At 46.2% G+C, this 15,493-nt stretch overlaps 1 protein-coding gene across 1 annotated transcript in view; it reads left to right on the forward strand.

Annotated features, from left to right (window-relative positions):
- Nucleotides 1-1,083: 1,083 nt before the first annotated feature.
- NECAB2 (N-terminal EF-hand calcium binding protein 2) overlaps nucleotides 1,084-15,493 on the forward strand; it is a 73,220-nt gene continuing 58,810 nt past the window's right edge. The window contains exons 1-2 of the mRNA XM_014880770.2: nucleotides 1,084-1,606; nucleotides 10,262-10,286. Of these exons, the coding sequence (XP_014736256.1) occupies nucleotides 1,409-1,606; nucleotides 10,262-10,286 (223 nt within the window). The 5' untranslated portion in view covers nucleotides 1,084-1,408. The remainder of the gene's footprint in view (nucleotides 1,607-10,261; nucleotides 10,287-15,493) is intronic.

The following is a 15,493-nucleotide window of genomic DNA, read 5'->3' on the forward strand; positions in this document are numbered from 1 at the left end:
GGAATTGAGTGGAGGTTGGTTTGTACCCCAGCCTGCTCTGAGCATCCCTGTGAACGAGCACAGAGCCGTTGAAGTGCTCCCACAAGCCATATAAACCCCTGAAGTTTCTCTGTTTTCCCCCATGAGTTTTGCATTGCTGGAGGGGGAAACCCTGAAAGGCAAGAGCTTGGTGAAAGAGGGGCTCAGCCTTTGGGTGTCCTGACCTACTGCTAGGCTTCTCTGTGCCTCATTTATTTAAAAGGCTTTTAAGAGCTTCCAGCTATTTTCCATGTACTCCAGCAGAAAGAACTGGGCTCCCACTTTCTTTTCTTTGAGCAGCAGCTGAGAGGAAAATGTGCATTCCCCTCAAATATATCCTCACGTGTCACCTCAAATACAGAGAATTCACCCTAATTTATCTGAATAAAGATGGGTGATTAGAAGAAGCAGCTAAATAATTCCTCCAGGTAGGCTTTTCTGAGGATCTGAGTAGTGGTGAACTGCAATGTGAAAGAAATAATTTACTGCTGTTTGTTTCACCTAAAGCAGAGGCTGGTCAGGCCTTTTGGAGCCATCACTGCTGGTCAGGCACAGGACCCAGTGTGGGAAGTGTGCAATGCTTGTGTGGGGTGCTGGGTGTGCTGGCTCCTGGGGACATGGCCCTGGTGGGTCACAAAATCCTCTAGAGCTGCCTCTGAGAGAGTCTGGCTGCTGCATGTGGGAAAGGATATTTGGAGCCTGTGGCTACTCCAGAACTCTGGGGAAACTTCCAAGTTTCTGGGGCTGAGCTCTCCTGCTTTGGTGCCTTTCTGGGTTTGAACTCAAACTGGGAGCAGCTCCTGAGGTGTAGAGTGGGAAATGAAATTTTGTGCCATTTTGTCCAGAAGACTCATTGCCTCTACTGCAAGTCTAAATCTTGACCTATGAAGCTGAGCACGAGAGTATCTCAGAGAAATAACCTCACAATACAGAATTACACGGTCAGGAATATTTTCCAGCTGAGCACTGTGGTCAATGCTGTAGCTACAGATGCTGCAATTCCCCACCTGGAACCGCTGACTATTCATTGAATAGGGACTTTATTGAGGAGTAATAGGGATTCAGGGGCAAGTTTTATTAACTAGCAACAAATTCGTTCTCCTCTGCCTTCACAAAGAGCTGCTAAAATCTGCTGAGAGTGTAGAGAGGCTGTGGAGAGGAGAGAACACGGATATAGTCTTTTTACACATAAAACCCCTCTAAGGGTGGTTTGTGTCGGGGGGCTGACCTACCCCACCCCAAAGCTCCCCCTTGCTCTTGGGGCAGCGTCCCCCGCGGACCCGCCCGCTGCCCGCCGAGCGGCTGTGGGAGGAGGAGGAGGAGGAGGAGGAGGAGGAGGAGGAGGAGAAGGAGGGGGAGTCCCGGCGGCGGGATGAGGCCGGGCTGAGCGATGTGCGAGCAGGCAGCGCGGTACTGCCGGGCCGGGGTGCAGAAGCTGCTGCGGAAGCCGGCGCCGGCGCTGCGCGGGCTGGACGGGCTGCTGCGCTGGGCGGCGGGCAGGATGGGCGACAAGGGCCTCGCCGACAGGGAGCTGCTGGCCCCGGGAGCCGCCGCTGCCCAGAGGAAGGGCACCTCCGTCATCCTCGATGTGAGTGCTCCCTGCATCCCGCACCCCGCTCCTGCCTCTCCTCTCGTCCTGCGCTCCCCGCACCGGCCGGGCACGGGCTGGAGCCGGGTCTGCAATCCCCAGCTGGGTGGGAATGGGTGTCCCGCATCCTCTTGCTCGTGTCCCGCACCCACTCCAGCCCCTCGGGATCTCCGTTATCTCCCGGGTCCAGCATCTGCTGGACCAGCTGGGCAAGAGGCTGCAGCCCGGCTCCTCAGCTCGCCTGGATCCTGCACGCACAGCCTGCACGGGGAGCACCCCGGACCCTGAGCCCGGGCATCGAGGGTATTCCTCGGGTTCTGCATCCCCGGGCTGATGGGTGTAAGGGTGCCCAGATTTAACATCCCCTGTCCAGACCCTGTGCCCCTGGGCTGCTGGGGAATGGAGTTGCAGCCCGGGTCTTGCCCCCACTCGTCCCCTGTCCCCTTGCCTTGCACTCTTTGGAACAGCTGGGAAAAGATTCACTTGGTCCTGCATCTTCTGGACTGGGCTGGGCATGGGGCGCACTCCGGGTACCGCACCTCCTCTCCAGAGCCCTGCACCTTTTTGTTACGGGATGGGCAGGAGATGTAACTTGTATCCTTCTCCTGGCCAGGATTCTGAACTCTCTGGGCTGGCTGGGCATTGGGGTGCCCTGGTTCCTGCACCCTCTGGGAGGGCTGAGTATGGGTGTGCACCCCAGGTTCTGCAGCCTGCTTCCCAGGTCCTGCATCCTCTCGATCTGTCGGGATGAGGATGCACTGTAGGTCCTTAATCCTGGTTTGGGGTGGCTGGTAGGGATGTGCTCAGTGTGCCTCGATTGCTGTATTTATAGACTTTCTGATTAGGGAGATAACGAGGCTGTTTGCACTTAAATGAATTGGGAGAATGGGGCGGAATCAGCCCGAGTGCAAATGGTGTAATTACAGTCTTTCTGCAGCATCCAGTAATTAAACACATAGATCCTCTGTTTTGCTATCTCTTAGCTTAAAAAAAAAAAAAAAAAAAAAAAAAAGTAGTGAATTCAAAAATAAACTACTGAGGCATTGGCTGTAGTAAAGGATAACTCATGCTCTCCTTGGAGATAGGATAGGCAGTAGTAGCTCTTCAAGGCAAGCCCTTACATTCTGTAAATAATTTGCTGAACCCGTGGGCTTTGGCGTGGGCTGGAGAGTTCAAAACTCATTCCACTCTGAGCACCCTGAGCTGAAAGGTGTTTTGGTTCTCTGAGGAACTGCTGTCTCTAGTGGGTTGCCAAAAGCAGCTCAGAGAGCAGAGCTGATGGATGATGCTGCCCGGTGGAAGGGTGGGCACCTGCAGGCTGGGGGGAACAGAAAGGACAAGTGCCACTCATCTTATGTCTCTAAAGTTAATTTGTTTAGGGAGAGAATTCCTGGGTTGTTGTGGGGTTTTTTTCCTATTTTTCCTTGATTGTTTTGGGTTTGACTTTTTTTGTTTTTTAATCTGTCCTGAAATTACGAAAATTGTACAATAATTTGGGATCTGAGTTTCAGAGCACAAATGCAATTAGGAAGCAACATTAAATTTATGTAAGAAGTTTCTCGATTTAGGAGTGTTTTGCCACCAAAATAGTATCTTATGCATTCAATTTTACTATCTTTAAGTAATTTTTTTTCCCCACTTTGAGGTTTGAGCTTAGGAAAAGAGCCATGAACTTTCAGAATCGGTAGCACAGTAGAGCATTGTATTATTTCAGTGGGAAGTACAATAGACCTGGGTGTGCAGCTCCTGATCATTTTTTCTTTTCACAATGGTACTGGGAGCCCTTTCTCACCTGCTGAAAGTAGAAATGGATTCTGGAAATGTAAGATTGGAGCGCTTAGGGGTTTTTTTCCCTCCTTCCTTAGAACTTGATTTTCTCCTTTTTCTCCAGGCACAATAGCAAAGCCAATTGAAGCTGTGGCTTCACTGTAATGGGCTCTTCAAGTGCACTGCGAGACCCCCCTTTCATACAAAGGGTTTAAACAGGGAACACGTATTTAGCTTAATTTTCACACATTAGCATGAAAGTAACAAGCATCCCACTGAATGCTGAGGGATGATAACCTGTTTTCCATTTAACTCCTTCACATTTTTGCTGATGGATGTGCTGGGGAAGCAGTGAGTCCCAGCCATGCAGCACGGCTTCTCCATGGGGGAGGATGAAGTAAAAGACCTGTAAGATTTTATGTTTAGCTAACACGTTTTCAGGAGCTGGTGTGCTATGTAGGCAGTTTCTTGGGGTTTGGGGGAGGAAGGGAAAGCTTGGGCTTGGTTATGAATTAGATAAAATGGCTCTGACACTAATAGTACCTTAGTCACTTCTTCCTCTTCTGGCTTTCTTTTAATTCATCCATCCCCAGTGTTCCTGTTCTGACTCCTCCATGAGGGTGGCTGGTGTGTCAGAACAAACTTCCCTGTGCTCTTTCCACCAGAGGAATACAACTGTGCTTTGTGGGACAAAGGTGAGGGCTGAAGGGGAACAAAACACAACAAGGGAGTAAGATGTCTTCTGCCATCAACCTGGCTACTTGGAGAATGAATCTTAACTTTGGGCTGGCTTCAGTGTTTTTCTTTTATTTTTCCTCCTTTTTAATCCTTTACCTTTTAGGTAAAGGATTAAAAAAGGTTGAATAATGTTTACTAATTCAGCTCGAATGAAAGAATGGTCGGCTCTTACAACATTGGTCAAATCATCACAAGGGGTTGAGGTTGAGCAAGGGGTCTGTGCCCACCCTGTGCCTGCCCTCAGGTGCCATCCCTGGGTCTGCTCCAGCTGCAAGAGCCCAAGGCTCAGGGCTGGCAGAGTGTGCAATCTGCAGCAGCTATTCCCACTCACACCACAAGCTGTGGATGGACACAGGATATCTAATTCTTTCTGCACCCACAAGGACAAACCCCCTTTATTAAAAACTGCCACAGTGCTGCTCCAATCCACAAGAGGACATGGTGGCATTTCCAGTCAGGAGCAAATCCTCAATGCCACAATGCTTATGGAAAGGAGGATATATTACGTGGGTGTCTATTCTCTGTGGGTGAGCCAATGTGAGATTGTGTTTGGCTCTCGAGGTTAGGGAATGTCTAGGCAGGTGTTGTTCTGTCTGGGAGTACTTCAGAGCTGGCTGATGTCCTGTCCTTGCTCATCTCTTCCTGCCTTGCTGTCACAGCCAGGAGCCTGTGTTGGCAGCAGAGGTGTGAACTCCAGAGCACATGAGACCTGGTCAGTCACAGCAGCTGCAGCAGAAAATCCATCTGGCTCATGGCTCACCTGCTGCTTGGCATCTAAAATAAGGATCAGCCTTGGTTAGGAATGAGCATCCCCATGGCAGGACTGTGAGCCCCAAGCAGCACTGGCCTCTCCTCCTCTTTTCTTGCTAATGGGGACTAAATGCATTGATTTGGGCTTTATTTTAAACACTTCTGAAGAACACAGTTCCGTTCATTTCAGGTTAGATGAAGCGTTCTCTTTTATCTGCCCTGTCTTTTGCTGAAAACTAATTTTGATAACCCTTATCTGACTTTTTTATTCTTTGACAGGAAGATAATTTCAAATCCATCTCTCATTCTTATGGCTCCTCTTGCAACCTCACTTACATGGCCCAGTCTGGTCTTCACTTCTTCAGCCCCATGGGACTGAGTGAGGTGTCTGGATAGAAGATACAGAGAATTCGGTTTGTGACCATGGTGCATTTCCAAATGCAGATCCAGAACTGCCAGTTTTCCAACCATTCTGTCAGTGACATGATTTCCAGTACAGCCCCTAATTGCAAGGCTCTTGCAGCCACAAGAATCCCAGGAATCCCTTCTCACTCCTCTTCTGTTTTGACCTTTTTCTTTGTTTTCATTTACCAAGGTTGGTTCATTCCCCTTCCTTTGTCCTTGTTTACCTTCTCACTGTGAGTGAACTTCGAGGGCTATTTTCCTCCTCCTCAACCCTCCCTTTGTGAAATCCATGGTTTGATATCATTCCCTTGAGCTGTACCTGCAGGCACAGCTGGAGAGGAGGGCCAGGACAGGCCAGGCTCTCTTCCTTCAGGAGCTGCTCACTGCAAGGTGCAGTCACACAGGAGAGGCCATCCAGTCTCCTCTGATCTTCAGGGCTTTGGAAGTGGGTGCTTGAAATGAAGCTGAACAGAAAAGTAACTTCTAGTGCTGAACGTCAGCAGGTCAGAACATCAGATGCAACTCTTACCTTTCTCATGCAACTTTAATTTAGGACAGCTAGGTAAAGTCCAAAGAGAAGGTAAGAGTGAAAGCAGAGGTTGGAACATGGTGTCAGCTGCTCTTCTCTTGGGGAGGAAGGGAAAAAGAAAAAGGATCTGCTTTGAAGTGGGATCTGGATCAGAGATCTGGAGCTCTGCAGCAGCCTTGTTTTGTGGGGAACCACTGCAGATGGGACAGCATTTCTACACCAATGGCATATTCCTTACTGAAGCACCAAAATAAACCCTCTTTCCTTGCATGGGGAATGCTCATTAGCCTGAGGATGTCTAAAGACATAGTCCAAAGTGACAAAGCTTCAGGTCATTATTTTCTCACATTTTCACCAGGAAGAGCAACAGAGAGAGGCTGTAGGAGAGGAGATTCCTACTGGTGCCTCAGGTTTGAGGACTAAGGGCCATACCTGATACAAAACCTTGTCTCGACTCCGAAGGAAGGGTCAAGACTTGTAGGGAGAGGAACAGAAAGGCAGAACAGGAATGCAGAAACATACTATGAGGATTAATAATTTTTTTACATCTATGTGGGTCTCTGGATGCCTTCTCAACCATAGGCTTTCCTCATGCATGAGACATGATTATATTTTGTCCTCAATTCTGCACCCAGATTGTGATGGAAAACAAAATTTCAGCTCAGCTGCATTCTGTTTTAAATCAACATCATATTAACCTGGTGAAGGGATTATAAACTCCACAAACCTGTAATAATTCTTAGGCTTCTTAGGGGAGTAGTATTGTGAATTTAATAAAATTCGTGAGAAAACCTTCATTAAGCAGCCTCCAGTGTGGCATGTTCTCATCCAGGAGCTTTGAGAAGGCAGAACTAAATGTTTAAATTTGAAGCCATCATTTTTTTTCAAGTTTGTTATTACCACCAGGGTTTTGAATTGCTTACTTCTGGCAGTCAAATATCTGTAGTAGCCATTTGAGAGTATAGCAAAAACATATATTTAGAGAAAACCTATTGGAAATCTTGACAAAAGTTCTTTGCTCTAGAGAAAATATTGTTTATATTCATCTAAACTGCTGGTAAATGGGTTCAGTATGCCACAGACAGCAAACTGCATGCATTGCCTGTATAAATCCTATAAAATGGGTTAATGCCCATATTGTGAGCACCCTGTGGGCTCACGGTGTGACTTAGCCTGTGCTTCAGGAATTTTGCTTAATGGCTCCAAAGCCCAGCTGATGGGGGAGATGGCTGCTGTGGCACTTGAAGTGGATAATTTCTCATTTACCATCTGAGATTCGTGCATTGCCCTGATGCTGGAGAACAGGGGGTGATGGAGTGGAAAGAGCATCCCTGGTCAGGCTGAGCTGGGCTGCAGCTCCTGGAGCCCATGGGATGGTGCTTGGCTGGGAGCAGGCACAGGAAGCCAATTGCTGCTGAGGGCCTGGCAGGACAGCACACTTCTCCATCCATATTTCATTGCCTCCTCTCTTGCTGACCTCCAGGGCTGCTGCCTTGACTGAGTGCCTTTGCTGCTGAGTGAGGATGGAGCACTGGGAGCCTCAGAGCAGCTGAGGGTGGATGGGCTTTGCAGCCTCTGCCTTGGAGATGACACAGCATCCCCACTTCTGTTCCCTCCTTCTGGAGCTGGTGGGAGCTGCCATTGTCCCCAGCTCCCTGGGAGCCTGCTTCCATTATGGCTTTGCTCCCTGGTCCATAGGGAAGCTGTGAGGGGCTGTGGTTTCCCTTCCATCCCCCGACCTTGCACCTTTCTCTTATGGAAAGCCCAGCACCTCCTTCCCACAGTGGAACAACTAATCCAAATCTTTGGGCTGTGTGGGGGAGGGCACTGCTGAGCTGGGACATAAATTCTGGGTCTTCACAGCAGCAGCATTTTTGGCAGCACTGCCAAGCTATCACAGAATGTATTACATCTTTATCAGCCTCCCAATGCTCATTCCAGTGTTCATACCTTGATGCAGTGCCTGCCTGTGCTGACAGATTACTTTGTCTTAAATTGTTTTTTCCCTTCAGGTGTCCCAGTTTAATTTTTTTTTTTATGTGTGCAAATTTTAGGTGGTTCAATTAAGTTGAAAGAATAAATCCTGCTCATTAGCAATAAAAAAGCCAAGCAGCTTGGTCCTGTAGAATAAACTTTGATAAGTAGCACAGCTGATGTGATCTTTCATCAACACGTTCGTTTACAAATAGCCATACTTTAGGGAGTATCTGACAGTCTTAAAGCCCTAAAATATTCACTTACTAAAGCTGGATATAAATACCTCAATTTCTAAACATTTCTTCTATTTCTTAATTTTTTTTCCTGTTGATCCTTGCAAGGTAAACATCTCCATGGAGCAGAGCACTGCAGGTTGAGCCTTTCTCCCGTTTTAATCTACATTTTACCTATTGGTTTTGTCTTCCCATTCTCCCTCTGCCAGCTGTGCTTAGTGGGATGGTGATCTCCCATGGGACCTTAAGACATGCATTGCTCCTTCTGTGTTAGACTGGCTGTAATACCTTGGTTTCAAAGCAGTAGGAAGAGCAGCAGAAGGATGTACTGATGAAAAAAAAAAAAAAAAAACCACAGAAATAATCAGCATCCAGGAAGAGAAGTGCCTCATCTGGAGGTGCTCATGGGGAGTGAGGATTTGGGGTGTCCAAGCCATGAGAAGAGGAATATTTCATACAGTGGGCAGGGCACACAGAGCACGGGTGAGGGATGTGAGCTGAAGCCATGCAGCTTGCTGGGGTCCTGCTGGGATTTATTCCTTCTTCCCATAGACAAGCCATGACTGGCTGGCTTTCAAAACCCATCTTTAACTTCAATGAAATCTGCGAGCGTGGAGAGTGGTAGGATTTTCCTTCCCAAAGCTTCTAATTGCTCTAAAAAATGGAGGTCAGCACAAGAGGAGTTCTGATGTCATGAGCCATAATCCTTGTAGGCAGATGCTGTGACTCCCAACACTTTGGTTTGGCTCAGGATTTTGCCTCTGCTAAACTACACCAGAAAGTCCTGCTTGGACTCTGCCCCAGGCTGCAGAGCCTCACAAGGACTTTGGACAAAAGAATGATTAATGTTCCTTAATTAAGCCATATTCTGTGAAATAGCATATTCTGCAATTCAATTTTTCTCTTGGGGTTCTTGTTTTGTGCAGCAGTTTCTCTTCTGATATTTTATTTTCTTTTATGGTTTTGTGACCCAGAAAATATGAGATTCTATTTTACAGCTGACTCTGATCTGTCTTGCTGCTGCTTTTATTCCCTCCTCAGGGAAATTTCTTTGTACAACTAAAATCTCTGCTTTTGCTCAAATTAATAGGGTCAGGCCTGAAGAATGAAGATGAGAATATTTTACCTTTTCTGCCTATGTTAAGTTTTTGGTAGTTTATGGCCAACCTGGGCTAGTGGCCATTTTCAGCAGGAACCTGTAAGTTTCCAGCCTTTGCACGAACCTTTTGCTATTAATTGCATTTTCTTGGCAAGGACAATAGAGCAGAACAGCACTGCTGGAGAAGCAGATGAAGGATGGAACTTAGGGATGCAGAAGTCATGCAAAACACAAGCAGGATGCCAGCTCAGCTGTGCAGGGGTGACAAAGTAGAAGTTATGGAAAATAAAGATATTGGAGCTACTCAAAAGTGGGCGTCGAGGAACAGCCCCCTAAAAGGGACACCTGATGTTGAAGATGGACCCCAAAGATCCATAAGAAGATTTCTGATAAGGGGAGTGACTATGTAAAATAAAGTAATACATATGCATCAAGTAAGTGGGGATAGCTAATGAATGTGTAATCAGAGTGTGTGGTTAAAAACTCAATTAGAGCAAGGGCCCTCCAAGTGACCAGCTGATTTTGGTATCAATATTAAGGACTATTCCTTAAATGAAACTGGTGAGAAAAACATCAGTTGTTTCTGCTCTCGTTCTCCCTGGCAAATTCTATAGTACTACACATTATTGCAAGTTTTTTCTTCTGAAATGGCTATTTGATTCCTCTCTGTGGGCTGTTCCTCCACACTGTAGTTTTAAGTCTAAATATAATCTCCTTCCCACGCAGGAGACTTGATTAAAAAAAAAAAAAGTTGTAAATATTTTTTTTTTCAGAAGTGCAGAGCTGTAAAACTTAGTTTAAGAGATTTTATTGACTCCAGAAAAATTGTCTGGACTGGCTGCACGGCTGTTGTAATTTTTTTTTAGTGTGGATTTTTCTGGTGTTAGATTCATGATTTCAGCTTTCTTAAGTGAGGGAGGTCCTGGAAGTGCTGAAAGCATTTCCACCAGTTTTTCCAGTTATGTTTCTCTGGGGGAGATGAGCTGAGTCTGGGGGTGGGTGGGCTCAGTAAAGTTCCTGAATTGTGTCTTGAGGGGCTGGAGCACTCGAACCTGCCCTGTGTGTGTGCCCTGAACGTGGTCCTGGTGCAAAGGGCTTCACCCCCCCATGTTGGACAACATAATAAACACATTTCTTTCTCTCTCTTTCAATTCTAGATTTTCAGAAGAGCCGACAAAAATGGTAAGTCTGTGCATTCATACTTCACATTTCTTGATTGGACTATTGTCAGTATTACCATCTTTCCTGATAGTAACATGCAAGTGTTTAAATGTCATTCAGTGTGCTGGGTCTGACACTGATACACCCAAAACATCAGAAAAGGTTTTGGTTTTTTTTTTGAAGAGATATTCTTAGAGCAGAAGTGATACTGGTATGCAAGTTGGCATAGCAGAATCCACCAGATTAAGAGCAATTTCACAAAAAGAACATAAAAATCAATCACAGGTAAGTGATAAAGGAGGATCCATCCTTGGTAATCTTGAAGTATCTTTAGAAAACAGACCTAATTTGTGAATATTAGTAGTTTGGCTCCTGAGGGACTGGGCCCACATGTCAAAGAGCAACACACGTTGATGTGTGTTGTTAATCTGTGCCTGTGGAAAGCTGAACACCTGCACTGAGCCCAGCCAAGTCCTTTCATTTGGAATAACATGGATGAGTCTTCATTAAATGACTTGGAAAGAGAGAACTGATAAGATAACAAGCTTAAGGAAAGAAGAGTCAGTGGGCCCAACCCCAGGATCTTTCCACACCCTGAAAAACAGTTTTATTTTAGCTCCTAGATAAAATCCCAAGAACTAGTATCTATTCTCTCCCTGTCGTACAAGAAGAAAATTAAAAGTGCATCAAAACCCTGTGTGTTTGCAGAGGGACATGTGGGAGGGCTGTGCAGGAGCACAGGGGAGAGTTTGGTTGTTCTCTTCCAGCTCTAAAAGGGAGATACCTGATTTCTGCTGGTGCTCATAGATGTGTATCCTCACTGTCCCTGGGTAAGGAGGGTGCTGTCAGCTGGCTCACAAATAAGCAGTAAATGCCATGTAACTGTGGGCACTTGGTAATGGCAACTGATAGAATAATGAGATATTGAAGTTTGCTGCTTAGAAAAGCTGAGCAGTTGTGTGATGCAAGGAGAGTGGAGAGGAAAAATGCATTGATGCTCTTGGCACCAGAGTGACTGCAGAGATGGTGCTGGAGCTGCCAAGGGTGAGAGCAGGGGCTGCTCTTGCAGGGGATGAGGAGCCCAGTGCCACTGAGCACAGAGAAGGGGATCTGTCCTGCCTCTCCTAAGCCTCAGTGGGCACTGCAGGGAGAATAGCTGGATCTCCTAAGGAAGGCCAGGTGCTCTTTGATGAAGGAGCAATCTCCATCTCTGCTTCCACTCTTGCTGCTTGCACTGCAAGGTTCCTACAGCTGCAGTGTTTGGGCAGCACAAAGGGTGCTGTCCACAGGACTAAAGCTGCCCTTCCCTTTTCGTGGAACCTGGACAGGCTGGCAAAGGCAGTCTGGAGTTCAGGGCCACCTCTCCCCCCAGGCTGGCTCCTGCAAGGTGACACACTGGGGCACGTGTCAGCCTGGGCATCCCTACTCTCCAGTCCCATGGAGCAGGGCTGTCTGTGATCCTGGGGCTGTCCTCTGAAGGATTTGTTCATCCTTGAAGGCTTGTTCATCCTCCAATGGTTGTCCTTACAGTTACTGAGATGCTGCTTTTTTATTGATGCAACACTTGCTAGCCACGGTGACCAGTGTCACCAGCCATTCATTTTTTATGAACTCTGGATAACAGATTTTGCCACTCATTATAATTATCTCAGTGTGTTCCTCTGCAGCCTTTTGGGATCACAGCTCCCCACAGCCCCTCTCCAGCCTCCTGCAGCTCACAGCAGCAGCTGCTGGAGATGTGCAAGAATATTTCCATTAGTACAGCCTCTCTGAAAACTAGGGCTCAGAGGTTTCCAGAGCCAGAGGTAATATCTTTGTATTTCATATCCCTGGGGATCTCTTTTTCACAATTTTCTCTTTGACTTTCTGGACTTTATTTATTGATTTGTTGAAATTCAGCCTATTCATGGCTTTACCTGTTACAGCACCAAGGAACAGTGGAAGTGTCAGCCTGCTGCTTTTATGCCTCACAGCAGGTGCTGTGCACAGCCTTCTGAGGAAAAATGAAAATCTTACACTTTTCATTTTTGTCAGAATCCCAGGATGGGGCCCTGAGCCACGGACAGACTGCTAAAAACACACATCCACAGATTCCCAAAATATTTTACTCTGTTAACATGCTTCTATGGTCTCCACACCTGCAGAGGTTCCTGTCTGGCAGGGACTTTGCTCTTCTAATTAACCAGCTGAGACGGATCATTATCCAGTGCTGTGTGATGGTGGCATACTGGGAGAGAGCTCCCAGGGCAGGGAGTGCTGGCAGCTGTACCCAGAACTGGCAATCTTTGCTTTCCTCAGCTGTGCTAAAGCCACTCTTACAGACCTGTGCAGGAACCTACGGAAATAGGGCAGGGAAAATCTGAACAAAACTTCAGCGTTTGGCATCTGCTTCAACTACAACATCTCATGTAACTTTTTCCATGCAGAGGTCAGATGGGTAGAGGGTTACCTAAAAGGCAAAGGAAGGGATTGTAAGATTAAGGAGTAGTCTCATTTGATGGGCAGTCAAGGGGTCATAAATTTGGAAATCTTTGCAGCATCTTGATTTTTTCCCCCCTTAGCCTGGTAAAAATGGCACATACTGTGTTAAAGCAGAGTGGCTGTTTCTGACATGGTAACTATGGAGCCTGATAGTTTCAATTTAAGAGCATCTCCCTCCTACCCCTTTCTTCCAAACCTTCTCACATAAATTGTTAATTCATGTAAAATTGGGTGTTCTTGCTGCAAGATGCTAAACCACGTTATTGTTGCTGCCATGTTCAGGTACTTGTATTGAGGTGATTTTATTCAGTGCCTACATGTACTAAAATGCTGCTAATGAAGTAGCTCCTGCTTGTTAAAATACATCTTTTAACAGAGAAATGGGATTCTGTCTATAATGTGAACTAAGCTCCCAACATTTTCCTCAGTGATAATATCAAGTAGTTTTATAACTATCTACATGATAAACTCAGAAAATGGTCTGCATAAGACATCTGGAAATGATGAGCACATTGGAGATAACTGGATAAACTGACAAATGGTCTGAAAAAGGGAGCAGGGCTGGAGTGTAACCTGAGAGTGAATAACTCAGCTCTAGTCATGCTTTGCAGGGGCATGGCTGTTAGTCATTCAAAATAATCTTTTTCTTTTGTGTAGGAGTGTTTTTCCTTTCTCTGCTAATAAATCCACCTACTGTCTTGTAATCCTCCCAGATCCAGTAAACAATACTTAATCATTTAATTGGCATGTGCTGGGAAAACGGAGGCATCTTGCTTTAGGCTGGTGCAGTAGAGCTGTCAATCTTCTGAGTTATCTACTGTGTACTTAATCCTCTCATTAGAAAGCTGCTAATCAATTAAATAGCCCAGGATTCTCTTTGAAAGATTAAAAGAGTTTTATTTTGACAGAACAGCCTAACTGCTAACAATTCATTTTAGATATGCATCTTCCCACAAACTGATGTTTTATCTGGAAATCTCCAACTCACTGCAACTACCCAACCCCCATGGCTCGAGTGTAACTAAATGCAAAGTGCAGCTTCCATCCATGGTTTAATTTGGTGGGTTTTGCTGTAATTATTAGATCCTGCTCATGGAAAAGGCCATCAGTCTGCACCATCCCAGCAATGGGCTTTAGGTGACCTCTGCCCTGGAAGAGGAGAGGTGCAAAAGGAAATATGCCAAGAACTTTGCATTTGGTTATAAAACACCTACAGAAGATGGCAAGGGGAGCTGGCAGTGGTGCAGTATCTCACCTGATAGTGACCTGTGATGAGTTAGTGTTGTGGTTTAGTCGACCTGGCATCTTCCTATTGCTGCTGCCCTTGTGATTTCTGTACCAAGAATGAGCCCAAACTGCTCTGGTTCTCCCTTCAAATTATATCTAGAGAAGGTGTGGATGGGAACAAAGCCATTCAGAGCATGCTGTCCTGAACAACTTCTGTTATCAAAAATGAAATGCTATGAAGTGTGGAGAAATCCAGAGTACAAATGCTGAGAGGAGGTTTCAGTTTTCAGTTGCTCTGAATGATCAGCTGAAGGCCTGTAGAGGACGTAGCAGAGCTAATAAAGGAAAAAAAGGAAGCATGAATGAAGCAGGAATTGGTGTTTGGAAAGGGCTTTTTGGTTAAGAGCCATGAGGGCAATGGCATTGTGCCCATTCCTATCCCAGTAGGGCTCGTCCTTTAAATAGCTGCTCACAAATATCTGTTAGTCACTTAAGAGCTCATTAAATGAGATTTATGCTGCTATTCTGTGTAAGGAAAGGTCTACACACCCCAGCGTTACAAGTCTTACAGCAAATTACACTACAAACCATGGAGGCACACAGAGAGCTCCTGACAAGCAGGGAACATAAATAGCTTTGCACATCAGCATCACAACAAAGTGGCCAAGAAGCCAGTGGGTGGGGTTGTGCCCTTGTCTGCTGCTTGCCCATAAATTGGCTGCTCTGCCTGGTGGCTTTGTGGCTGTGATTCCACGGGGACCTCACAGGCTCCAAAAGCTGGGAAAGGGCAGAAAAACAAAACCAAGCAAATGAAAAGCTTCAGGCACGTCTCTCAGCCCCAGTTTGAGATGTTCAAAACTCAAGTCCTTCATAATGTTCAAGAAGGCATGTGCTAAGTGTCAGCTGAGCAGAAATCTGTCTTGTTAAACACCAGCACACAAAGGAAGAGAGTGAGATTTCTCCCATGGATCGTGTTTCTTGCTGAAGGAATGGTGGTGGGAGAGCAGGGACAGTCCTGGGCCTGCAGCAAAGGGAGAAGGCTGAGGTGTAGTGGGTCTCCAAAGGAACACATGGGTGAAGCTACCAGCAATTTCCAGCCATTCAGAAATGCTGTGTGCCTGTCCTCATGTCGTGTTTGTAGGCAGAGACAGTTCCTCTGAGGACTTTATGGACCTGGGGAATTTGCAGGATGTTTAGTGGTAATAACTCTCAAAGTCTCACCCACCTTTCCCAGACCCCGCTTGGAGAAATTATTTTGATCCCCTTTAGTGAGCCTAAAGTAGGAAGAAATGTGTGTTTGTCTGTGGACGTGCTTAGAGCTCAAATTCACAAATGCAACCAGACACAGGTTACTGTGCAAATGCTTCCTTTTCTTCCTTTCACTCTGAGAGTGCCCCTTGCTGATCTTGAGTTATTAGTTCAGAAACTGAGGCAAAATGGAGTGAAAATGCCTCTTCAGTTCTGGTAGTGCAGGAGCACAGAGAAATTCACAGAGACAGGAATGGAGAAAATTATCACTG

Source organism: Sturnus vulgaris, chromosome 12 (assembly GCF_052056855.1).
Source record: "Sturnus vulgaris isolate bStuVul1 chromosome 12, bStuVul1.hap1, whole genome shotgun sequence".
Classification (NCBI taxonomy): Eukaryota; Metazoa; Chordata; class Aves; order Passeriformes; family Sturnidae; genus Sturnus; species Sturnus vulgaris.